The sequence below is a fragment of the Crinia signifera genome, chromosome 9 (assembly GCF_055691185.1).
Source record: "Crinia signifera chromosome 9, ASM5569118v1, whole genome shotgun sequence".
Taxonomy (NCBI): Eukaryota; Metazoa; Chordata; class Amphibia; order Anura; family Myobatrachidae; genus Crinia; species Crinia signifera.
In genome coordinates, this window is record NC_139225.1 from 129,863,114 (window position 1) to 129,889,818 (window position 26,705).

The 26,705-nt window shown below is 44.7% G+C and overlaps 1 protein-coding gene across 3 annotated transcripts; it reads right to left on the reverse strand.

Annotated features, from left to right (window-relative positions):
• Positions 1 to 2,724: 2,724 nt before the first annotated feature.
• Positions 2,725 to 26,705, reverse strand: LOC146036029 (cytochrome P450 2C18-like). Of its 3 annotated transcripts, none has more exons than XM_083159795.1 (10): positions 26,571 to 26,705; positions 24,220 to 24,427; positions 20,396 to 20,558; positions 20,052 to 20,201; positions 13,451 to 13,611; positions 11,098 to 11,283; positions 10,282 to 10,420; positions 8,122 to 8,309; positions 3,240 to 3,381; positions 2,725 to 3,048 (listed from the first exon to the last, which is right to left on the reverse strand). In XM_083159795.1, the coding sequence occupies exons 2-10, from the start codon at positions 24,397 to 24,399 to the stop codon at positions 2,867 to 2,869; spliced, it is 1,491 nt and encodes a 496-aa protein (XP_083015921.1). In that variant the 5' UTR covers positions 24,400 to 24,427; positions 26,571 to 26,705; the 3' UTR covers positions 2,725 to 2,866. The 3 variants fall into 3 exon arrangements, with proteins under 3 accessions (XP_083015921.1, XP_083015919.1, XP_083015920.1); XM_083159793.1 differs by having other exon boundaries at positions 10,282 to 10,423; XM_083159794.1 differs by having other exon boundaries at positions 10,282 to 10,423; positions 26,562 to 26,682.

Sequence of the window (26,705 nt, forward strand, 5' to 3'; positions counted from 1 at the left end):
GCATATATTCCCCCTTGGCAATGAGCATGTAATCCCACATGGCAATGAGCATGGAACCTCTGGCAATGAGCATGGAACCCTTGGCAATGAGCATGTAGATAAGCAGCACTTATGTATAATAATTTTTAATAGGCATTATGGTGTTTGGCATAATACATAATGGACATAATGGTGTGTAACTTAAGGTGTAAGGGACATTATGGTGTAAATGTTTAATGCGCGCCTTTGGCAGATAATGTCCCTGTTTATGAAGCGTATTGTGAATTCTAGCTTAATCTGTGTGGCATTATGTGAATTCTGGCTCAATCCGTGTGGCATTATGTGAATTTTGGCTCAATCCATGTGGCATTATGTGAATTTTGGATCAATCCATGTGGCATTATGTGAATTTTGGCTCAATCCGTATGGCATTATGTGAATTTTGGATCAATCCGTGTGGCATTATGTGAATTTTGGCTCATACTGTGTGTTATTATGTGAATTTTGGCTCAATCCTTGTGGCATTATGTGAATTTTGGCTCAATCCTTGTGGCATTATGTGAATTTTGGCTCAATCCGTGTGGCGTTATGTGAATTTTGACTCGCTCCGTGTGGCATTATGTGAATTTTGGCTCAATCCGTATGGCATTTTATGAATTTTGTCTCGATCCGTGTGGCATTATGTGAATTTTGGCTCATTCCATTTGGCATCATGTGTAAGGGGGAAGTATAATGGGGTCTAGTATTTTGTTGCATAATGTGTAGAGGTTGTATATGGTGTGGTACACTACACTCAAGGACACGCCCCCTGTTCATTGGCCACACCCACTTTTCCGGAGCCTTCGGCGCACGCACAACTACATCCTTCACTTTTGTCACCATGGTGGGCCTGCGTACTTTAAATGCCAGGGCCTATCTTTAATCCCATTCCCACCTCTCTCTGCCGCTCTCTTAGCATGTACACTGGCACCACTAACACCGCCCCCTCCCCCACCCAAACCCTCTTTTATCATGGTGCCCCCCTGGCATTTTATCCTGGATCCACCCCTGTCTGGAGCTGGAGTGTAGCGGAAGCTCAGTTCCTTGATGAACCAAGACTGCATAGAGAGTATCAGGAGTCTGTAGAGGAACCCCACACAGGGGAAGATGAAAACTTTGAAGGATAGGAAGAGCCAATAAGCAACTGGTAAGCGAGATTGGACTCAGGCTTGCAAGGGCAATGAAGAAGACTGCTGAATTAAATCACTGCTGGTAAGTATGCAGTGGCTATCACTATGGTCATCACAGAAGAGGGTCACCGATGATGATAAGGAGTAGGTATCTGGATTTACTGCAGATATGGATGTTAGTCTCTCTGACTGGTGACTTGACAGCTATATTGAGGATAATGCAATTCTGGAACCAATAGCAGGTAGACTGAACAACAAGTGTAGATGGCAATCAGAGAACCAGGTATACTGGAAGAGGATGCAATGTCCTGGACTGGACACTAGAGGGAGTCAGATAGCAGACAGAGTGGAATGCTGCAGGTGCTGAATTAGCAGAAGTACTGGAGAGCTGTGGAAGCTGCTACTCCTTAGGACATCATTGTACTGACTGATTCCTGGCTTCAGTCTCAGGGTATAAATAGGCAGAGCCTGTAACTGATTCGCTGTTGCAGGATGATGTCAGAATAATCATTCTTGGATTGGCTGATGAACTCCTGGGAATCAAACCAATATGGCCACTAACATGTTGGAGACACAAACGATATTTGGTGTGCATGTGGAAAGGCCTGAGGCCTGTAACAGAGAGAAGGCCCTGTGCTGAATGTTAGTGAGCAACAAGGCCGCAGGCTGCGTTCAGCGATGCCCACTGAGATGATCGTCTCTGAGCAAGTCTGACCAAGCACCTGGAGCAGAGGTAAGTATGTCTTGACACAGGCCTGACTAAGGCATCAATATGTCTGGAACTATATACAAAACACATGGCAGCATCCCTGGACGGATATGGGAAACTTAACAGCACCCTTGCAGTAAAAAACTTTCTTTTTCATTTGATAAAAAAGCCAGCTCCCCTGGACTGATGCAGTACACATGGGGCACCCCTGGAATTATACGGCACACATGGGGTCCAGATTGTATTATCCTACATTAAGGTATGGGCTACTAATTCCTTTTTTTCCCATCAAGTTACACTGGTTACACATTTACAGTCCTTTATTAACACAAACTAACTTCACTCATCTGCTGTTTGAGGCTCTTACTGGTAGGGCACTTGCTATTGGCTCACACAAGTCATGGCTCCTACTAGACAAGGCACCTGCATGGCACGTCTCTTACTGGTCAGGGCTACAAATGTCTTGGTCCCCGTTGGTTCTAGCAGTGACAGACATTTCAGCTCTCAGCTCCCTGTGCTGGCAAGCTGAATAAGTGAAAAGTAAACCATTTGCGTGCCCAAACAGCACTTTTCAGGTCATGCCCTGCACTTTGCTTGGGTCTAGCCATGTTACACATCTAAACTTGGCCTGGGTGCAATCAACCAGAATAATAATAAAAAAAAATCTCCCCCATTTCAATCATCACTTTCTAAAGTGTTGGTTGAAATGGGGGAGAATTTTTCATTCTTTTTAAAGGAGCGATAAAAAATTGAATCTCCCCTTCATGAAAAATATGCATTTAGTCATTTTTTAATTGCTTATGGTGGGATTACTTTATATATTATGATATGTTTATCTCCATTATCCTGATTGAGACAACTTATAAATTTAACACAATGAATAATATATATTTTATTAAAAAAACAGGTATTTTTATGTTATACAAGTATAATATTAATAGTAAACATTTAATAATACAATTTCATTATTTATTAATCCTGGAATTGATTGAACAGCTAGATGGAGCAGTTAGCGTGGGATAAAATACATTTCATAAGGGCGAGGGATAGCGCCGTTGGTGTTGGGCAAAGGGGAAATGTCTATATCTGAAGGGTCTTCATCAGATTTCAGGTTGAAGTTCTGCAGGATATAGGTGAGGAAAATAAAGATCTCCATCTTTGCCAACCCTTCTCCAAGGCAGATCCTCCTCCCTGTAAAGACGGCAAGACAAGAACATCACAGGATTAGTCTCTTGTATTTAAGTTGTTACAGATTAATATTATTATTAGTAGTAATAATAATAATAATAATAATAATAATAATAATAATAATAATAATAATAATAAAAATAAGGTTGTAGTTGTTTTTGTAATTGAACCCATCCCCTTTATATTATTTGTACCTGTGGAAAATGGCATGAAAGCTTCATTTTTCTTGAACCTGCCGTTCTCATCCAGAAAGTGACCTGGATCAAATATCTCTGGGTTTCTAAAGTGTTTTGGATCCTTCAAGACAGAGGTCAGAAGAGGAAACACGGTGGTGCCCTTCAAGTACATAATCATGAAAGTAAATGTTAAATGTACAGATGAGTCCTCATACACCATTGCTACAGTCACACCAAACAGCCACTCTTGGCGTGCCAGACCCGTAATAGCCACTGAAATTAACCAAGTTGTATTCAATAGAGTTTGTTTTCACAGGTAAACTATTACTCAGTGGAACAGAATGAACAAGAGAATATGTTGAGCTTGACATTGTTTGCTTCCAGGACAGTATGTGATGCCTTCTGTAGATTATAGATTATATTGGTTAAAGAATAACAACAATCTTTCCCCCCCACCGTGTAACCTTCATAGTGTGCCCAACATAGCTGCCTTACTTGGTGCACCCCCTCGGCCCTTTGACTTCGACTGTATTTTCCTGAATGCTAAGTATGTTATGGTTTTCGCCTGGGCTCTGGGTGATATGACAGCTGGCAGGAGGAAAAAGGTCAGGCGTGAGCCCGCAGCTGGGACCGCTGTTTAGAACGGCCACAGCGAAACCTACACTGACTCTGTTGAGTCCCCCGGGCAGATGGAATACCCCTGCAAGTGCTAGGCTTCGCCTGTAGCCGCCGCGTTCGACAGAGCCAGTTAGGCCGGCTCTGACCCCGATGCAGCCAGGTGTTAGGTAATGACAAGGGGTGAGCAATCGCCAGGGGGTAGCTCAAAAGGATGATCTGGCTAAAGGACCTAGCTGGAAAAAGACCCCTGACTACCGGCACCAGGCCAAGGACGGGAGTTGCGACCCAGTCGCAGACACAAGAGATACAATAGGGAATCTCAGAACAGGGGCACACCAAGGCAAGTGATTCCCCAAAACCGGTTGCAGATGGAAAGGGAAACACCCCTGCCTGATGGAAGCTAGGGTGACAGACAATAACAAAACAGGAGGAACAGCTGGAAAAATGACACAAAGGAATAACGACGGACCCACAGCGGGGAACAGCCACGGCGGGCAAATGAATAATGAAAGATAGAACCACCGGGCTCCAAAGGAGCACTTACATGACCCACAGGGAGAAGAGGGAAGTGGATCAGGCGCAGGCTCTGGCCCAGGACTGGATGACACACCAAGCAGACTTGGAAGCAGGAAACCAGGAGAGCACTGGAATTTCCAAAGGAGAACAGCAGGAACCAGAAAGCTCCGGGGTCCGGGTATACAGGCTGATGCTACAGTGAGCAATGAGCTGCAGAGGATAAATCCTGAGATCCAAACAGCAGACGGAACAGGGAACCAGGTAGCGAAGCTGAGAGCTGACAGAGAGTTCTCTCCACAGGAACTAAACATAGGTTAACAGGAAGCTATCACTGGCACAGATCCCCAGGAGAGCATGGCTTATAAAGGCCTCAGGTGATTGAAACAGCTGGTGAATCTCCAGGCTGCTCCTGATTAACGAGCTAATACCTCACAGCCTGTGAATAATAGCTCAAAGAACACAGGGCTGTAATGGCAACAGACCTACCACTGGAGGCCACCAGTGAGTCAAAAGCCAAACAGAAACAAAACAGATTGAACCATAAAACCTGGCTCCTGACAAAGTATGTTATGAACTCTTCTGTCTTTCCATTCTTGTAATATACAGTTCAACTCCCCTTACTGTTGCGAGCATGCAACGCAGTATCACCTACAGCACAGTTCTCCGGTCAATCCCTAACAGCACATATTACTGTTATTCCCAAGGAGGGGAAGGTCCCATGTTTGCTGGCTAGCTACAGACCTATCTCCCTCCTAAATGTGGATGTTAAGCTTTACGCTAAGCTGATAGTTAACCGGCTCAAACCGCTACTTCCGACCCTGATCCACTCAGATCTGGTGGGCTTTGTCCCAGGGAGGGAAGCTAGGGATAATACGATAAAGATGATCGATCTGATCTGTCATGCAACTTCTACTAACACCCCAATGGTCCTCCTCTCAACAGATGCAGAAAAAGCCTTTGACAGGATTGACTGGGACTATGGACGGGGTCCTAAAACGACTAGGCCTGGGGGATGGTTTTTTGCACAAACTATTGTCTCTATACAGGGCCCCATCAGAACAGGTGAGGGTCAATGGAATCCTATCTAATACAATTCACATTAAGAACGGTACTCGGCAGGGATGCCCCCTCTCACCACTAATATTTTTTCTATGCATGTAAGCTCTGGCAAGAGAGATAAGGGCTAATCTAGACATCTCGGGTATCCAGGTGGGGACGCAGGAGTACCGGTTGGCACTTTTTGCAGATGATCTCCTGGCAGTCATTACGAACCCGATGGTCTCTCTCCCTAATCTTATGAAAGAATTTAATCGATTTGATAGTTTCTCAAACCTCACGATTAATTATTCTAAATCCATTGCCATGAATGTCACTGCCTCAGAAATGACGGTCACAGCCCTCTCAGCTTCCTTTCCATTTAAATGGCATCCAACTCACTTGCAAGATCTGGGGGTACAGATCTGCAATAAATTGTATAATTTATTCTCCTTATATTTTAGCCCCATATTACATAATATACTTAGTGATCTGGCAAAGTGGCTCCCACAAAAACTCACCTGGTTAGGTCGTATAAATGTGATCAAAATGAACATACACCCCAGACTCTTTTATTTATTTCAGATGTTACCAATAACTCTCCCCCCACACTTTCTCTTTGCAATCCATAACATTGTCCGGGATTTTTTTTTGGGGGGGGGGCACCCAATCATCCTGGCACCTCAGGATGATTGTCACCTTGGCTGTCAGCTGGGGTCACCAGAATACACCAACTGATTTCCTCTGGTGCATATATACCTTTTGAGACATTGGCAGAGAAGACAGACCTGAACAAGTTGGACTATTGGTTTTATCTACTCGGCACTTCACCATGTCACTAAGGAGTCTTCGTATATTGGGTAGGATGCTTTCACTATTTCAGAAGATATGTTCCCAACCACAGCCACACACACACGTGATGTCTAATATCTATCAACTACTCTTATCTGCTTTTTTATGACTCCTGAGCCAATGCACCAGGAGGCCTTGGAGAGAAAATTTACTTCTAAAAGGATTAAAATGAAATGGGATAATGTATATCAGGCCACTAGTGCTTGTTCGGCCAGCCTAGAAGTAGTTGGAACCCAATATAAGCTATTGACTAGATGTACCATTGCCCAAGTGTTCTACACAAATTTTGCAGGGGTGTGTCCCCTCTCTGCTTGTGATGAGGAAGGAACAAGGCACTCTGTTTCACATATGGTGGGACTGCCATTTGATAATACCCTTTTGGGATGATATCAGAAGACTGGCTGCTGAAATACTGGGCCACCCTGTCCCAACCCGGGCAGTACTTCCAGTCCACTGGTGTTCGCCTGTATAGACTTCTATATGGCAATGGATAATATTTATTACTCCACTCCTAAAAAAAATTCTACATATGCAGACATGTGGGATGGCTGGTAAGAAATCAAAATGACCCCCTCTTATAAGAACCTAATAGCTTTAAGCTCATAAAACAATCGCCCACTAGTTGAGGCTTGGGATGGGTCTGGTCATCTGCTTTACTGTAGGATGCCAAGATACACCGCTAGATTGATGACTAGAACACCTGTATATGAACTCGAGCCCCCCTCTCCCCCCCTTCTGTCTTTCTTCCTTTTACTTTATTATTTCAATGTAAAAAATCCATGATTATTATAAGACTTGGACGTCATGGTATTGTAGATGATAGCGTTTTTGAAGTAGCTAGATTCTGTCTATGTTTTGAAATTATTTTCATTCACATGCTATGTTACCATGCCATGTTCCCATTGTGTTTCCTTGGATTATTTGCTATATTCTGTTTCTGATATTGATTGACGGAAACTTTTCGAAAATAAAGAATTTAGACCACACACTGTAATGCTCATTACATATTATACCACATGCTCTAATGCCAATGACGTATTGTACAACGCACTATAATGCCCATTACATATTATGCCACATACCATAATGCCCATTACACATTATACCACATCTTGTATTCACATTATATATTATGCCTCGCTTAGATGCCCCCTGCAGTGCCGCTTACACATATAATGCCACCTGTAGTGCCAATTATACATAATGCCCACTGTAGTACCTTTCACACAAAAAATGACCCCTGAAGTGCCAATTATACATAATGCTCCCTGTAGTGAAAGTTATAAATAATGTCTCATTTAGTGAACAACAATGCCCCATGTAGTGCCATTCCCCTGTAGTGCAGACTCACTGCGGCAGCCGGGCCGGCCTGCCTGCAACCGCCGCTGCTGAAAGGGTGGAGCGCATGATTCTTCCTCCCATCCTGCGGTCTTTGGCCATTTCAAATTTGGCACTGGCTTGAGAGCCAATTGGAGCTGATGGACCAGCAGCCAATCACCACAGCTGCCTATACTCAAGCTCTGATTGGCTCGTAAACTGGTGCTGCATTTCAAATGGCTGAAGAGGAATAGCAGTGTGGTACAGCCAGTGGCGCCGACCATTGACTACCACTGCTAATCTTTGCTGAACTTTGGATGGCGAAGGGAAGGGGGTGGACGGCCTCTGGGCAGCCAGACAAGCAGCTGAGGATCATTGATCAGGGCCAGATTCCAGAGGGTCTGTTCACAAACTCCTTAGGACCATTGAGCCCATGGTAAGTGCTTAGGTTGCCTAGTGGTAAGTCCAACTGTGCACACCAAAGGATAAGTAGCTCTGAAACAGTCAGATTTGATAAATATTGCAGATACCTACTAAAGTAATAATAAACATTTCCTCTGACCTTGGGGATTGTGTAGCCTCTGAAGTGTGTGGTTTCAGATACCGCATGGGGTACATTCAGAGGCAAAATATCTGCAAACCTCTGTATCTCATGGATGACAGCATCTGTATATGGCATTTTATCCCGATCCTCTACAGAGGGAGGGCGGTTCCGGCCAATCACCTGGTCAATTTCTTCCTGGACTTTTGCTAAGAATAGATAAATAATTATGTTAAATTACTCTTTGGTTTTGGGCTACATTTAAGAACAAGATATAATCCCTTCAGCACTAGCTAAATGGTTCAAATTTTCCATTCCGTATTTAACAAATGGAGTAATCTTAGCTTATCTTGTTTGTCACTGTATCGCTTACACCATGAGTTTTTCACTTTTTTTGGTCCCGAATTTTGACGTAAGTCTACACGGGCACCGTATCAGTGTACCGCATCCCCTCGCATGGCTTGCCATGCTTTGGGCACTATTCTGTTCTCCCTCCATGCCCTAGTACAGTGGTTCCCAACCCTGGTCCTCAAGTACCCCCAACAGTGCATGTTTTGCAGGTCTCCACACAGAATCACAAGTGCTATAATTAGCTCCACCTGTGGATCTTTTAAAAATGTGCCTGATTAATGAGTGCACCTGCCGGGTGACCTGGAAAACGTGCACTGTTGGGGGTACTTGAGGACCAGGGGTTCGGAACCACTGCCCTAGTAGATGATAGGGTATGAAATACCACCTGTTTGGGGGAAAGAAATTCAAAACTCATGTCGATCTTTTGACTCTCGACCTTCCCATTGTTGACCTAATGCTTGTGCCGAGCTTCCGACCCTGTTAGCCTTTAGTGGTTGACCTAATGTATGTCAACCTTCATAGTGTCAACCTAGCAACCGTTTCCCATTAAGCATGACTACATCTGTTGTTTATTAAACAAACATGTTCTGTAATTAGGACGAGAACAGAACTTAAAAAATAAGAACATTGTTTTAAAAATTAACATATGGTATTTAATAAGATGGGAGTTCTACTTCACATGAGATGTTGCTATAGGCAACCAATCAGATACTATCTATTATCTTCTAGAACAGTGATTTTCAACCTTTTTACCTTGCGGCACACTAAATAAGATTTTAAAATTGCCAAGGCACACCTTGAGATCCCCACAGGGCAAAACACATTGGCTCACACAGGAAAAAAACAAAAACTTATTGGCCCCCATATAAAAAATCAATCACACTGGTCCCCACAGGTAACAACAATAAAATATGTTGTCCCTTTACATGAAAAGAAGAAACCAGCAAATAATATTTTATTTATTATTTATTTACAGTTTCTTATATAGCGCAACATATTCCGTTGCGCTTTACATTTGGAAACAGCAGTGATTAAACAAACTGGGTATATAGAAACCGGTATGGAGGTAGGAGGGCCCTGCTCGCAAGCTTACGATCTGTAGGGATAATAGGCGGGATACATAAGGATAGAATTCCGTAGCATGCAGTGGCGTAACTATAGCACCGCAGCCCCCGCGACCGAGGGGGGGCGCTATGCATGTGCGGGCGCCGGGGGCTGCAGTGCTATAGTTACGTTACACACCGCCGCCCGCCGCACCAACCCCCGCAAACCCCCCCATCCCCAGTATTTACCTGTGTTCAGTATGCGCTGGTCCCGGCTCCCTTCTTCTGCTGAGGACCACCACAAAATAGCCACCCCCATATAGCACACAGTTCTCTGAAACTGTCTGCTGTATGGGGGCGGACATTTTGTGGTGGTCCTCATAGCAGAAGAAGGGAGCCGGGACCAGCGCGTACTGAACCTAGGTAAGACTGCGGGGGTTGGTGCGGAGGGGCGGGTGAGTGACTGGGCGCCCTCCCTTTAACGGCGGGGGGGCGCCCAAAATGTAGTTACGCCGCTGGTAGCATGGCGGTCCCGGTGCAATTAGAACTGGTGGTGGCTGTAAACTGGTTTCTGCATCTCTAGAGATCTGCGGGCACATTTGAGAACAGCTCAAGGCACACTAGTGTGCCACGGCACAGTGGTGGAAAAACACTGTTCTAGAAGGTGTTAAATAAATAAGAAGTAGATTCTGAATAGGCTGCTCACAGCAACATAAAATGTGAAATAGATCTCCCATCTTAGTTAATCCCCCCCCCCCCATAATTGTTCTAATTATAACTACTGTACCTTGAATGTTTGGATACTTGAGAAAAATTCTCAAACTACGTCTTAAAGTCGAGCTTGTTGTTTCTGTCCCAGCAAAGAAGAGGTTCATCACGGTTACAAATAAGTTTTCAAAATTAAACTCTGTGTTATGATTTTCCTTCTCCTGCAAATAGAAATTAAGAAATTAAGTAATACCTGTACATCAGTCTTAAGTAAACTTTGGATTGATTCAATGATATTGAATCTTTTAATTATAAATAGTGGAGTCAGCCAGTTTGTGGACATTTTAATCCTCTTTCTTAATGAGAAAGAGGGTTATTAATTGTTTAGATACTGTCATTGGGCTGATCAAATATTTATTTAAAGTCTATCTTTTCATCTGGAACTTCTGACATCGCTGAGTAATTGTTTCCTAGTGAATAGAAATTCTCCTGAACATTGGTTTGGTCATACTGTACTTCCCAAAAGTCCCGTTTTATGCGTAACCATCCCCTTTTTTGGGGGATGTTCCTGAGTCCCGCCTGGGGCCAGCAGTGTCCTGCGGCGGGAGATGGGGTAGTTGGGAGTCCCCCCTTTCACCGGTTGCTCTGATCAGCATCTATTCCCATAGGCAGAGGGGCTGAGGGCTATGACCCCTCAGTGGCAAAATGGGGACATGGCCTCACTGGAGTGATGCAATATGTAGGCCACAACCCCCTTGTTACCAGGCCATGCCCCCGAGGCACACGCAAGGGTCCTGCCGGAAGTAATTATGAAGCTGGGAGATATGGTTCGTTAATGTTACAATAAGGCGGTCTCCGCTGTCTGTAGGCATGCCGTAATGTAGGTGAGACTTACTGTATTTTCCTCCTTCATATTTATAAGGAAACAATCAATAAAATCCCTGGGGAAGTTCTTGTCCAATGTCTCCTGATGTTCCATCACTTTTCCCTTCACAAAATCTTTCAACGTGAAAAAATTGTGTAATACTTTCTGGTGAGGTCCGGGAATATGGCGGAAAATATTTGGGAAAGAGTTGAGCAGCTGTAATGTAAATTGAAAAAGCATATTGTATTATTCTATAGTTAAATCATTTAAATATAACAAGGTGAAAGCTTTCACAAGAGCATGTAAAGAAAAGCCAGTTAAAAAATACTGGAAACAACACATTGGGCCTAATTCAGACCTGATCACTGCTGTGGTTCCTTAAAAATCTGGAGCCAGTTGCCCTGGGATCCAACTCACATAGCTTGCATGTTTTTGACATGTGTAGGACCCAGGTTAAGGGGCAGTGTAATTAAATAACCTGGGCTTGGTCAAGGATTAAAAGATCAGAGAGTGTCTGTGGAAAGCTGTCATCAGGATTGGAGAAATTACAGCCTCCCTGTATGGTCTGGACTGTTCCGTTTATTACCCCATCCCACCAGTAACAGCTATCCACAGGCACCCTCCCAGCACCCCTTGGATGGACACCCTCCTGCTGCAAGTTCGTGGTCCGCTCCAGTTGGCGTTCAGCAAAATCTGGCACTTTGGAGATGACTACATCTACAAGCACCGGCACTGCATCCGTGTGCAGTGTGATTGACACTGACACCGGAATGGTGTGACTATGACATGCACGTGTGTACACACAAGCATGCCATTGAAGTTTATGGGCAATCACCAGGTGCGATGCTTATACCTGTTCACAGGCATTTTGACAAATGGATACATTTGTGATCTCGGGACGTGGCCCTAAAGTTGATGGAATTTTAATCCTGGGAGTGGAGTTTCCGATCCAGGGATTTCGGGAATACGCATAATACTGTGAGCACCCACTCAGACGTTGCCCGGTTTCATCTATCTCTGGTTGTGTGGCTCTGTGCAGTGTGACATGGACAGAGGTCACGCTGCGCAGGCCTCCGACTGCACCTCCACACCATCTCTCTTGTCCGCAATGCTGCACCGCCCCCCTGCTCCGCTCGTGGCTACACGGCCCATGTGAGTAAATGTTCAGGGCAGCCGGTTTCATTTATTAGGGAGGAATCCCAAATCCCAGGGTTGAAAACATGCCCTGGGATTGGCATGCCTAAATTGTACTGTAACTATCATTTTATAATCTATGCTAGATAAATGAAAGAAGCTGATTGGCTACTGTGGGAAAATAAATCTCTTTATCTCTCTCAAGACCTGATTCATCTCCAGTGGCGTAACTATACATTTTTGCTCCCCCTGTCAGAAAAGTATCTGGCGCCCTCCCCCTCAAAAAAATGTGCCCCTTATGTAATATGACACACACTGTAATGCCCCTTACACAGTTTGCCACACACTATAATGCCATTCACTCTATATACCACACAGTATACGCTACAAACTGTAATCCCGTATACCACTCACACACAATATACCCCATCCCCATTATTTACCCAACACACACACACACACACACACACACACACACACAGTATACAACACCCCCATTATCTAACTGCTGCACACACAGTATACACCACTTCCGTTATGTACCCCTCACACACACACACACACATTGTGATACCCCTATAAGTGAAATCTTCATTCCCCCCTTCAGCAGACATATGTGCTGCACTGGACGGGTTACATATGGGTACCCCTTGAGAGGTGATACATAAGAGAACTCAAGGGCCGTTAGGAGCTAGGGTGAGCCTGAGATGACGGGTTAAGTGGAGCAGCGCTGAGAGGAGACTGTGCGCAGCGGTGCAGTGAGTCATGCTGTGAGGACTAGTGGCGCTGATAGGCAGGAGCCAGGGATCCTATGTACCTGAGCTGTTGGTGGCAGATCTCTGGCAGCTGTGCAGGGGAAAGAGGCACCTGAAAGCAGTTGTGGTCCCCAGTGACAGTTGCAGAGGCTAACTATCGCCTTGGCAGTGGTGGTGATCTGCGGGAGCGGCAGTGGTGATGGAGTCCACCCACCCTGTACACAGTAGCCAATAGCCGGCTCTGTGTACAGTTCAATTAAATGGGGATTTGTCTATGCTCTGTGTCATGGCCGCCCGCATGTTGGCTGACTCGTCTTCCGGTGCTCAGCCAGCGGGCAGCAACAGCAAGTCATTGAGCTGGGCAGGTGCCGGCCCCACAGAGACTGCCGATCGCTCCTCCAAGCGTCAGTGGGGTCTGCCTTACAGTAGTTACGCCACTGTTCATATCCTCTTTTGTCTCTAAATAGAGCACCAAGACAAACAAATAAGTTTACCTGCCCACTGGAAGAGTTTAATATCCTGAAGGCTTCTTTCAGCATGGCAAGGAGGTCGAGGAACTCCTTGTCTTCATATTCAAAACGCTCTCCAAATACAATAGAACAGATCATGTTCGAAACAGCCAGGCTCAAGAGGTAAGTGGGATCAATAGATGCACCTAAGAAGTAATTGTAAAATAATTCAAAAGACAAGGAAACTAGTAAAATAGTTAAAGCTAGATGTATCAAGCTTCAAAAAGTGATAAAAGGGAGAGTGATAAACAACCAGCTCCAAACTGTCATGTTACAGTCTGGGTTTGAAAAATGACAGGTGCTGATTGGCTGGTTGTTTATCACTCTCGCCTTTATCAGTTTTGAAGCTTGATACATCTGGCCCCTAATTACATAAAATAATAGCTGTGAATAATTTTCAGTAATAGCAAAAAGGTACAAATTCTATAGCTGCAAAAGCTAGCAGATGCACCAGTGTTAGGGGACCTTCTTGCAAGTGTAACTAGCTGTGGGGTTCCTGATCTGACATGATATAAAGTAGAAAGATGTTCTAGTTGAGGCCCCTGGAGTCTCAGCCAGCTGGCAGGTAGGAACACACCAAGAGCCCACCAAGTGAGCACCAAATCCTGTGGAACCCACCTCATTGATAAACAATTGGAACTGCAAGTTAGAGAGGAAGCGTGTCAGATCAGCACCTCATTAAGCTCCAATAGAAACTCATGCCAGATCTGAACATCCCTTTGGATGTCAATGAAATGAAATTGTATGGCTGACTATAATCTGCTGTAGCATGCTCAGGTTTACAATAAAAAACTCTAAAAATTCAAGCAAATTATACAGGCCCAGTAAGGACTTTTCTGCAGCCAGTGAAAGCACAATTGAATTATGCAGCTTCCTAAGCATGAATTCTGGGTGCCTGCAACCGCATGAGACAGTATCAACATGAATTCCAAGGTAAGAGGGAGGCAATTAGGTCCCTTCATACTTGTCCAGCGCAATGAGAAAGGAGATCTGCTCATTGCACCATAACAGATGCCCCTGTGCTACAGCGCATAAACACTCAAAATATGTACAAGACATGCAATACCTAATGTCAATAAAAAATACTATCCTCCAGCTGTAACCCCATAAAATGGAATGCATAGCGATGGAGAGACAACAAGCTAAAGGAAGACCTTATAGCCACCTTATACAAGAGTGGGTACAACCCAATAGATTGCCCAATTCCAAGAGCGTCAAAGGACTGATCATAGATTCTAACCCCCCCACCACCACCAAAAATATTGGTTTCATTCAATAAACAGTATGGCAGTTATTAGAAGCTCTGTATAAGGGAATATTTTCCCAATGTCTTCTTTGGTACTATGTACCTCAACCAGAATAGATCAGGTACAATAGATCAGGTACAATAGGCACGGTAAAAACACCATCCATGGGCCCCAGCTGAAATTCCATTTTGACTTTGTCCTTTATTACATAGGGCAATTCAATAGTTAACCAAGTACCAGTCCAGTCATTTCAACAAGACCCCTGGCCCTGATGGACTTAGGATCTTCAGAACTTCAGGGGGAAATCCTTAGCAGGATGGGATGCACCACAGCACATACTATGGTGACAAAAATGACAGTGGGTGCCTGCAGGAAATTGGGCATTTGTAAATGAACAGAAATGACCCTTAGAAATGCCAAATGGTAAGAAGACTACATGGATATGGGAGCAATGCATCAGAAGATGCTAGAGTGGGTTGAGTGACTTTGACAATTCTTAGACGTTGTTACATCAAAGGCCCATAATTACTACCAAATGCTGCTCGCAATGAATTTCCTTGTCATAGCACCTTCACATCAAGCAGTACATCGCACAGATTTAAAAAAGTTGATAGTGGATGAGATTCATGGGCTCTGTAGGCTGCATCTCCCGGTAGAATGCAGAAAATAAGCTATCAAGACCTTTTACATTTGATATATAAGCATCCTTTCCAATACCCCATTTTATTATTGCAGCCAGTAAGGTCTAATGACATCTAGACATCAAAGCAAAAACAAGATACTGCCCTCAGTGATTATGAACCCACATCCCTGCACAAAGCCCATGTAGCCCTGCTGTGTTTGCACATCCACCATGGCATCCCCAGACGCAGCAGCTATAAGTATCCACAGTCTCTACTACAGTGGGATGACAGAGAACTATTTATGTCAGCAAAATTCAAGACATGCTCCGGACTGGAAAATTCAGAAATAAATGACCCATCCTCGGCCTCCACAGAACCTGCAATAGGTGATACTGGTGCAATAAAAAGCCCTACAGTTGAGGCTACAGCATGTACAGGGGTAGAGGATGGAGGTGAAAACAAATGTATCCACGACTGTCCGGACCACATGCCCACATTCAACAGATGTCAAAAGCATGTTTATGGGACCACCGCCAGCTTGGGCAGCCAGAACTAGAAAAACAGAGCCAGATCTAGCCACAGCCAAAGAGACACTGGAGCACCTTTCCACCAGCACAAGCAGCCCCTGCATAGAGGGTCCTGGCAAGTCCTCATACACAGTGGATGATGGAGAGTTTGGAGATCAGCAGCACCCATGGGACTCCAGGAGAAAAAGCTGCAGCCGCTGGAGCCCCAGAATCAGTTGCAGGAACCTTGCCTACTGTGTGCCCTGTGGAACACAAAACCGCTGGAAGTCCGTACATAAAAGTGCATTCCCTGAGTTACTCCTGTAACCAACTGAGGAATCCCCTGACAATTGCTAAAGGTGGGGAAACATGCTAAGGATCACTAAGGAGTGTGTAACTATTAGAAAAAGGGGTTAGTGTTTGTCCTGACAGCTCGAGTGGGTTCCCACAATAGGGATGCGGTCATTTGGTCCACAGCATTATGGTCGACAGTCATTAGGTTGACACCATTAGGTCGACATGGGAAATGGTCGACATAGGTCTAGGTCGATGTGGGAAAAGGTCGACATGGGAAAAGGTTGAAAGGTCATTAGTTTGACAGGTCATTAGTTCGACAGTGTCTAGGTTGACAGTCAAAAGGTCGACATGGAGTTTTTCACTGTTTTTTGAGCCAACATGTGCCGACAGGCGTTATTTTATGCCCTACCATCCACTAGGGCGTGGCGGGAGAATAAAATAGTGTGCCGAGCGTAGCAAGGCACCGTACCCGATGCATGAGGGGATGTGATGCACTTAAAACTGTGTCCATGTCGACTGTGTTGACATTTAGGTAAAAAAAACAGTGAAAAACCCCATGTCGACCTTTTGACTGTCGACCTAGACATTGACGAACTAATGACATGTCGAACTAACAACCTGTCGAACTAATGACCTTTCGACCTATAACCATTTTGACCTTTTCCCATGTCGACCTAGACCCATGTCGACATTTTCCCATGTTGACCTAATGGTGTCGACCTAATGACTGTCGACCATCATGCTGTAGACTAAATGATCCCAACCCCCACAATATTGGGTACCAATAAATTGTGATCTCTGTAATTGGCTGTAATATGGACATTACAGCTGCATGGAAGAAAAAAAATGCCTTGCCGCAAATGATTACAAGTAGAAAGCTTGGTGATACAATTTCTGTTGGCTTGTTGATATGTATAGACTATCACATCCATATACATATATCCATGCATTTAAATTTACCAATTAAGTTCTGCAAACTAATTGTATGAAAGAAAATTTAACAACACTTTACAAAGTTACTGTATTACAGGTTGAGTATTCAACATGCTAGGGACCAGGAACATTTCGGAAAGGGGATTATTCCAGATTTCGGAATATCTTTTTATTTTCATACTCACCTGGGCCTCCCGGTGTCAACGGCAGTGTCTCCCGGTGTCAATGGCATCCCCTGGGTGTTCATCTTTTGACGGTCTCAATGATGCATTGGGTGTGTGCATGTCATGATGTCACCAGCGCACCTTCACAATGCATCATTAGAACTGGAAATGCCTCTGATGATGGACACCATGGATGCAGGAGGACCAGGTGAGTATGACAAATAAAATAAAACTAGGTCCAGGAGGTTAAAAAAAACTGGATTTTCAGAAAATCTACAGTTTTTGGAATATTTCATTTTTTGGGGGTATTCGGATAAGGGATACCGGACCTGTATCAATTGGAGTTAATTGAATTATCTTATGTGTGAACTTTTAATATTGTAATGACTATGGGCGAGATGTACTAAGCATTGAAAAGTGATAAAATAGAAAGTGATAAACCACCAACCAATCAGCTGTCATTTTGCAAACACAGCCTGTGACATGGCAGTTACGAGCTGATTGGCTAGTGGTTTATCACTTTTGAAGCTTAGTACATCTGGCCCAGAGTTTGAATGTGAGACCATTTGCAAACTTACTGTACTTTATGTATTGTATAGTGTTTTTGAAATACAACGGTTGATTGGAAAGTGTAGCTTCTTTAGATAAATGCATCTGTTTATATTATTGTTACAAAAGCTTGAAAGTGTGGGATTGGATTATAAAACAATTAAATGGATAAGAACCTGGTTGCAGGATAGGAAACAGACAGTTGTCGTAAATGGAGTGCATTCTATGGAGGGACATGTTACCAGTGGAGTACCCCAGGGATCTGTACTTGGACCAGTGCTCTTTAATATCTTTGTCAGTGACATTGCAAATGGTATTGAAGGGAAAGTATGCCTTTTTGCAGATGATACAAAGATATGCAACAGAGTAGACACACCAGGAGGGGTAAATCAAATGACTGATGATCTAAGTAAACTTGAGAATTGGTCAAGAGAATGGCAACTACAGTTTAATGCTAAAAAATGCAAAATTATGCACTTGGGACTCAAAAACCCAAAGGCTCAATATAGTATCAAGGGTACTATAATGGAAACTACTGAGGAGGATAGAGATCTAGGAGTCACTATTTCAAGTGACTTAAAGGCAGGGAGGCAATGTAACAAAGCAATGAGGAAGGCTAGTCAGATGCTTGGTTGCATAGGGAGAGGAATCAGTAGCAGAAAAAAAGACGTAATAATGCCACTTTATAGGTCATTGGTACGACCTCATCTGGAATACTGTGTCCAGTTCTGGAGGCCATATCTTCAGAAGGATATAAATACATTGGAGAGTGTACAAAGAAGGGCAACTAAAATGGTTCATGGCCTACATCACAAAACTTACCTGGATAGACTAAAAGATCTTAACATGTATAGTTTGGAGCAGAGAAGGGAAAGGGGGGACATGATAGAAATCTTCAAATATATCAAGGGTTTTAACATAGAACAGGTGGGAAATTTTCTTCAAAGGAAAACAAGTAATAAAACACGAGGACATGCACTGAAACTGGAGGGAGGTAGGTTCAGGGGAAATGTTAGAAAGAATTACTTCACAGAAAGGGTAGTGGATAAGTGGAATAGCCTCCCATCAGAGGTGGTAGAGGCTAAGACAGTAGAACAATTTAAACATGCTTGGGATAGGCATATGAATATCCTTACAAAGAAATAAGGATTAAAAAGGGTTGAGTTTACCTGAAGGGTAAAAAAGGGGCAGACTAGATGGGCCAAATGGTTCTTATCTGCCGTCAAATTCTATGTTTCTATGTTTCTATGTACACATTCTACATATTAAACTAGATGCATTCACCATGCCGGCAACTGAGATGCCGGCAGTCCAAATCCTGGTGCTGGAATCTCGATCGGCAGCTCCAACACTGGCGCCAGAATCCCGACATCAGTAAAAATGAAGATGCCAGAATCCCAGCAGCTGTGTAAGTATGCCCAGAGACTCTGAGCATGAGGCCAGGAGGCCATGAGGGTGGTGGTGATTCGGGTTGGTGAGGCGAGTTGTACTTAGGTTGCGGGGAAGGAGAGTTATAGTTAGGCACTAAAAAGTGCCTAACCATAACCCTCCACCATAACACATAGATTTATGCTATGTGGGTGGAGGTTTAGGGTTAGTGGGAAGAAGGCAGGGACGTGCGGTGAGGTAAATGTCTGAAGGAGTCCCTGGCAAGTACCAGAGTCAGATTTGCACACAATTTATGAGCCATGGGGTACATGCCGGCATTATACAGGCCGGCATTATACACATGTGCATGTACACATCTCACTGCTGGAGATTCGCTGAGTGTTAATAAGAGATGTACAGAAAAGGTAGCCAGGTGAGGCACTGCCTCACCTGCCATAGACTTTTTACTCCAGAGTTTTGACTATAAAATTATTAAAATAATAAAAATAAGATTTTTAAAATATATTCTTTGTACTTTTGACATACTTTATAAACTCAAAACTCCAACATATATGTTAGGATGACAGAAAAGACTGTGCCCCACCTGCCTCACCCCACCGCATGCCACTGGAAAAAGGTACAGTAAGTATACCCAGCAACTGTCCTGATTCTCATAATCGGGATGCCGCTGTCTTCTGACTGCCAGCATCTCGACCGCTGGCCACCAAATTTATAATTTTTCTTAAAAGATCTTAACATTTTTTTAAGGATACTGCTTACTTTTTTTTAAACTTTTTTCTTTTACATACTGTATTTATAAAAAAGTAATTTTACTTCTATAACATATGACCATATATTAAGCACTTTTCTAGAGTTTTCAAATTTATTTTTAAACCAACCTGATGTTTTCTTAAATTCGTCACTAAGATACCGACATTCCTCCTGTATTCGTTCCTGAACACTCTTCTTCCCCATTCCGAAATTTCGCAGGGTGGTGAGAGAGAAGCGACGCAGCTGTTTCCACCGTTCCCCGTTACTAAAAATAACTCCTTTAGACATAAAGAAATACATCATTTAATGTTTAATGACCTGAAATTATAATTGAACAAATCTTATGCCCTGTTGGTTTATGAGAGAGAGAGAGAGAGAGAGAGAGAGAGAGTGTGTGTGTATGAGCACGTGCATGCACGTGTGTGCGTGCGTATGTGTGTGTGTGCGCGTGTTTTGGGGGAGTACTACCTACCATAGCCATTAAAAACAAAGTCAGCTGCAGGAACTTTTGCCCTTTGGCTAAAGACATTGGCTTTGTCCACCAAAGCCTCCTTTACGGCATCATATCCATATAAGATCACCACCGTCCTTGGTCCAAGATGAACAGTAAATATAATTCCATACATCTTGGCGAGCTATGGCCGAACCAACAAAGAAATATATTAGTCTTTATGGAAGCATTTAAATTATGTCAATTGATTGCATCCCATATCCATACCTCAGATAATCAGATCATTATTGTCCATGGAAGAGATATAGCGTGACATTCTATGCTATGCGCTAAATGCGCATGTTTTATTTGCGCACCACATCGCCGCAAATCGCACTTTTAGAAATCGCATTTTTCAGTCAAAATGCGCATATTTAATGTGATGCGCATTGGAGGCTGAAAAGTGCGAAGAGGGGCGATTTGCAGCGAAGTGGTGCGCTGTATTTAGTCCTGAAAATGTGCGATTGTCATGTCTGAAAATCGCACATTTGCAGGACAGCGCAAAGTGTAAAAAAAAAAAACGAGCGCGGGGTCCCCCGCCCGAGTATAACCAGCCCCGGGCTCACTGAGCCGGTGCTGGTGACATAAAATCAGGGTCCCCGACAAATAGGGGTCCCATTGATTTTATGAAACCAGCACCAGACTCAAGGTCCGGCGCTGGTTCCCAAAATACGGGGGACAAAGTGACTAGGGGTCCCCCGTATTTTAAGAACCAGCACCGGACACAACCAGCCAGCAGGGTAATGCCACAGCCGGGGGAAACTTATTATATAAGCTCCCGCGTCCAAAGCATTAACCCCCTTGCTGGTCAGCATGGGCAGGGGTCCATGGGGAAGTGGGGACCCCCCCAATGAAGGGGTCCCCCCCCTCCAGGACTTACCAGCCCATGCTGATAGTCCGGGGCTGTCCCCGATGCCCCTGGGCGGTGGGCATCGGGCTGATGACTTGTGTAAAAAAAAAGAATTAAAACTATTGTTTTATACTGGCGAACCATCAGTCCCAGCAAGCCTACCCCGCATGCTGGGACTTGAGGAACCACAAGTCCCAGCATGCGGGGCATTAAAGGGCCCGCTGGCACTTGTAGTTCTGCAGTGCAAAAAATAGTTCACAAAATCACACTGACACACTGTAAAATAAAACTTTAATACACACAAAACACACACACACTGATACTTACCTACCTTGAGCCCGTAGGTCGGTCCCTGGATCCTGGGTCCGTCCTCTGGGGCTCCAGGGCAGAAGAGTCCGGTTCCGGGCCTTGGTCCTGGTTCCGGGGCTGCAGAATCCGGGGTCCGGGATCCGAGGTAGTCCCCAGGGGTACCTAAGGAAGCAAATCCAACTTACCTGGTCCCCGGCGGCGACCTCGGACTCCTCACCGGTGACTGCGCTGCTCCCATCTGGTACCCGGCTCGCAGGACTTTGACAGGCGCTGAGATGTTTCCTCCTCGGCGTCTCTGCACAGAATGATTTCTTGGCCAATCAGGAGCCGAGAAAGTCGGCTCTTGATTGGCCAGAAATCATTCTAACTAGAGACGCCGAGGAGGAAACATCTCTGCTCTAGATGTGCTGAGATGTTACTTCCTCGGCGTCTGTATTCAGAATGATTTCTGGCCAATCAGGAGCCGACTTTCTCGGCTCCTGATTGGCCAAGAAATCATTCTGTGCAGAGACGCCGAGGAGGAAACATCTCAGCGCCGGTCAAAGTCCTGCAAGCCGGGTACCAGATGGGAGCAGCGCAGTCACCGGTGAGGAGTCCGATGTCGCCGTCGGGGACCAGGTAAGTTGGATTTGCTTCCTTAGGTACCCCTGGGGACTACCTCGGATCCCGGACCCCGGATTCTGCAGCCCAGGAGCCCCGGAACCCCAGGACCAGCCCCGGAACCAGGACCAAGGCCCCGGAACCGGACTCTTCTGCCCTGGAGCCCCGGAGGACGGACCCAGGATCCAGGGACCGACCTACGGGCTCAAGGTAGGTAAGTATCAGTGTGTGTGTGTTTTGTGTGTATTAAAGTTTTATTTTACAGTGTGTCAGTGTGATTTTGTGAACTATTTTTTGCACTGCAGAACTACAAGTGCCAGCGGGCCCTTTAATGCCCCGCATGCTGGGACTTGTGGTTCCCCAAGTCCCAGCATGCGGGGTAGGCTTGCTGGGACTGATAGTTCGCCAGTATAAAACAATAGTTTTAATTCTTTTTTTCACAAGTCATCAGCCCGATGCCCACCGCCCAGGGGCATCGGGGACAGCCCCGGACTGGTAAGTCCTGGAGGGGGGGGACCCCTTCATTGGGAAAATCCCCACTTCCCCAGGACCCCTGCCCATGCTGACCAGCCCGGGGGTTAATGCTTTGGCCGCGGGAGCTTATATAATAAGTTTCCCCCGGCTGTGGCATTACCCTGCTGGCTGGTTGTGTCCGGTGCTGGTTCTTAAAATACGGGGGACCCCTAGTCACTTTGTCCCCCGTATTTTGGGAACCAGCGCCGGACCTTGAGTCTGGTGCTGGTTTCATAAAATCAAGGGGACCCCTATTTGTCGGGGACCCTGATTTTATGTCACCAGCACCGGCTCAGTGAGCCCGGGGCTAGTTATACTGGGCGGGGGACCCCGCGCTCGTTATTTTTTTTTTTTAACCCTTTCTTTTATTTTTTACAGCAGAACCCTGCACAGAACATTGTGATCTGTGCAGGGTTCTGGCTAATTCGCCTAACAGACCCTGGTCTGAAATAAGTGCGATAATTAGTCACCTAAATAATGCGATGTGCAAATGCGCATTGCATTAAATAAGCGACTTGTATAGTTTTCTATACGAAAACATCTGGATGCGATAAAAATGCGAATTTATCTCGCATTTTTATTCAGCATACCTTAACGCACATAATATGCGATTTCAGTCCCTGAGCGCATCCCATTAAATAAACGATTTAATGGGAAAATGCGATATCGCCATTTTGTGGTCTAATTACCGCAAAAAAACGATAATCGCATCCCATAGAATGTCACCCATAGGGTGAGATTTAATAGGATGAGAGATTCAGAAAGTGAGAGATTTTGGAAGAAATCTCGGTACTTGTGTAGTTTCTGGGTTCTATGCTCGCCACAAACTTAACTCCATGCCAACATGGATAGTTCATACCCCCACTATCCATGTTGGCATGGAGTTGATTTTAAATAGCGTGGCGAGCGTAGCGAGCCACCGAGCCTGCAGCGTGGGCGAGCGAAGCGAGCCCCGCAAGGGGACTCAGACGCACGGCGCCATGCTGGCGCCGTGAAACTACACAAGTACCGAAATCTCCAGTTTTTTTAAAGCGGCAATCCCTTACACTGCAAAACCAGTTTGATTTTGATGTGTAAATGATTGCCGCTTTAAAAAAACCTGGAGATTTCTTCCCAAATCTTTCACTTTCTAAATATCTCACCCTATTTAATCTCACCCAAATAATCCCTAAATGAAAAAAAATCAGGTACTGTATTGGCCTGGTTCTGAGTCTGAAGCAATGTTGAAGCGCGGAAGCAGTTGAGAAAAGTCACACTGTGCTTGCATCCTCAGAGTGGTACTGCAGCGGATGGAGTCAAAAACCCGGCGGTCGGAATCCCGGCGGTCGAAATACCGATGCTGGAATCACGACCGCCACAATGCCGGAACTTTGTCCCTCTATGGGTGTCCACGACAATAAAATAGTGTGCCGAGCGTAGCGAGGCACCGGGCCCGCTGCGTGGCTGCAAGGGGGGCCGATCCACGGCCGCAATACTACATGAAATATGCAGCTAGTAATAAAGAATGGTGCTACATGGTGCCATAAATTCTCACCTTTACAAAAGACTTTGGCAGCTCTTTCATGTTCAGTTGTAGGATGTTCCCCAGGAGAGGAAGCGGAGTAGGTCCAGGCGGCATGTCCTTCCACTTATTGTTCTCAATATACATGAAGAGGAATATGAGGCAGGTGACACAGAGAACCAGAATAAGGGTCCCAGTTCCAATGAGGTCCATTGTCACAGCTGGGTGTTGGTGAATTAAACTATAATGTAGATGCAGAACAAGTGGGGTAAGTCATTGTTGACTAGATGAAATACCAACTGAAACATACCAAGGGTCACATGTCAGCCGTAGCAAGAACAATTCAGCAGCTTAAATGATCTTCAACCTCATAACTGCCATTTAATTGTCCTAACACCATGGTTGTCATAGTGGTTAGCATTACTGTCTCGCAGCACTGATGTCATGTGTTTACATTTGCAGTCATGACTGATCTCTCTAGAGTTTGCATATTTTTATTATTAGATTTCCAAACGTACTATAATGGAGTGACACCCCATCGGCAGGTTACACCCAGGTGCAGCACCCTCCTAGTGATGCCACTGACCTGTACCTGGAAAGGTGAATCAGGGGCATTTATAGGCACATGCATTACAAAAGAGGCATTAACAAACAAGTTAGTCCTGCCATATGAAGATGTGTCCTATATAACTTGATTGAAGTTTATGAAATTATTATGTTTTCTATTTTAGGCCTTTTAACATATTTGCAGCTAAATGAACAGATTACAGTATCAGTAGCATCTCAGTAGCATCACTAGTGAGGGGAAGGGGGTGAGGGCAGTGTCACACCTCAGTGTCACCCTCTAAACCATCCCCTGGCTTCATGCAAGGGGATGGTTTCTCAAACATGGTACCGAGGGGATTCAACATTTCATAGCTGGCTAAGCAGCGAATGACTGCACACATATTCCGTAGCCCTTTACAGAGCATAGTTGAACAGTCACTTCAGTCCCTGTCCCAGTGGAGCTTACAATCTATATTCCCTAACACATGTACACGCACACACAGACATTCTAGGGTTAATTTGTTGGGAGACAATAACTCTATTACTCTACCAGTATATTTTTGGACTGTGGGAGGAAAACAGTGTACCCGGAGGAAATCCATGCAAGCCGGAGGTATGGCACTGTGCTGCTGGGGGCCCGGACTGTAGGTCAGTCCCAGGCCCCAACATTTCTAGTGGCGGCCCTGGTTAGGACCATGGTGGGTATCAAACCCATGACCTCAGTGCTGTGAGGCAGTAATGCTAACCATTACACCATCCATACTGCCCTAAATAAATGCAATTAAATCAAAAGTGTACCATTATATTCTACTCTAAAAATGGCCAACAGCTGGTAACAGTCCACAAATCTTACATTCAGTGCTAGATTTTACAAACATATCCTTACGAATTGTTCCAAAAAGAAACATATTTTTTCAATTGTTTGATGAAATTAAAATCTGCCCTAACACTGTGGTACGGAGTTGCTGGGCTGTACCTGGAGACCAGTCTGTGTGCAGCAGACAGAAGTCAGGTGCTGCACATTATGTTACAGTGCAGCACCAGGCTTTTGTCACTGAGGAGGGGTCAGCAATTTGGTGTCAGCATGCCATTGCATTTCTCCCTCCACAATACACTCATCAGGAGCTGTTTTCTACTAAACCTAAGTACTGTAGATGCTCATCTGTTGCACAATGTGCTGTGTCACCGACAGATCTGTATGATAGTAGCAGAGCTTTGGCATGCTGAGACCTAGGTGTAAGAACACAGGTGTGATAAACAGATCATCATTTTTGTTACAGTATAGAGCAGGGTTATTCAAAATGTCACCCTCTAACTGATGTGGAACTGCACATGCCAGCATGTCCTTCCACAGTTTTTTGAATGATGTAATAGCAAAACTGTGGCAGGGCATGATGGGATGTGTAGTTTTACAGCAGCTGGACAGCTGCATGTTATATTTTCCCTGATATAGTATAAATGCAAATACTGGGTTCCTTGTTGCACTGAGTCTAAATTCCTTGTATATCATAAAATAACTTATTTTATTATTATTTTATTAACAGTTTCTTATATAGCGCACACATATTCCGCAGCGCTTTACAGAGTGTAGTTGAACATTCACATCAGTCCCTGCCCCAGTGGAGCTTACAATCTATATTCCCTACCACATGTACACGCACACACTGACATTCTAGGGTTAATTTTGTTGACAGCCAATTGACCTACCAGTATATTTTGGGATTGTGGGTGATAACTGGAGTACCCAGAGTAAACCCACGCAAACACAGGGAGATAAACACAAACACTGCACAGTAAGGGCCATGGAGGGTGTCGAACCCATGACTTACGTTTCTTACCTGCTCTTAGATTTCTCTGCAAAACCAGGTCCACTGCAGTAGGTAGAGACCAACAGCCCACAGCTGGATAAAGTAACGTATTCATCAACAGTGGACACAAACAGCTTGTGAGCTAGAATATAACAAGTCCTGAAT

Bases quoted from the DNA above. Each gene is read 5' to 3' on its own strand.
- LOC146036029 (XM_083159793.1), bottom strand. From the start codon at position 24,399: ATGGACCTCATTGGAACTGGGACCCTTATTCTGGTTCTCTGTGTCACC. The intron at 13,612-20,051 runs GTTGGTTTAAAA...ATTACTTCTTAG, and splicing joins CGAATTTAAGAAAACATCAG to GTGCATCTATTGATCCCACT. The intron at 3,049-3,239 runs GTACAAATAATA...CCGTCTTTACAG, and splicing joins TTTCATGCCATTTTCCACAG to GGAGGAGGATCTGCCTTGGA.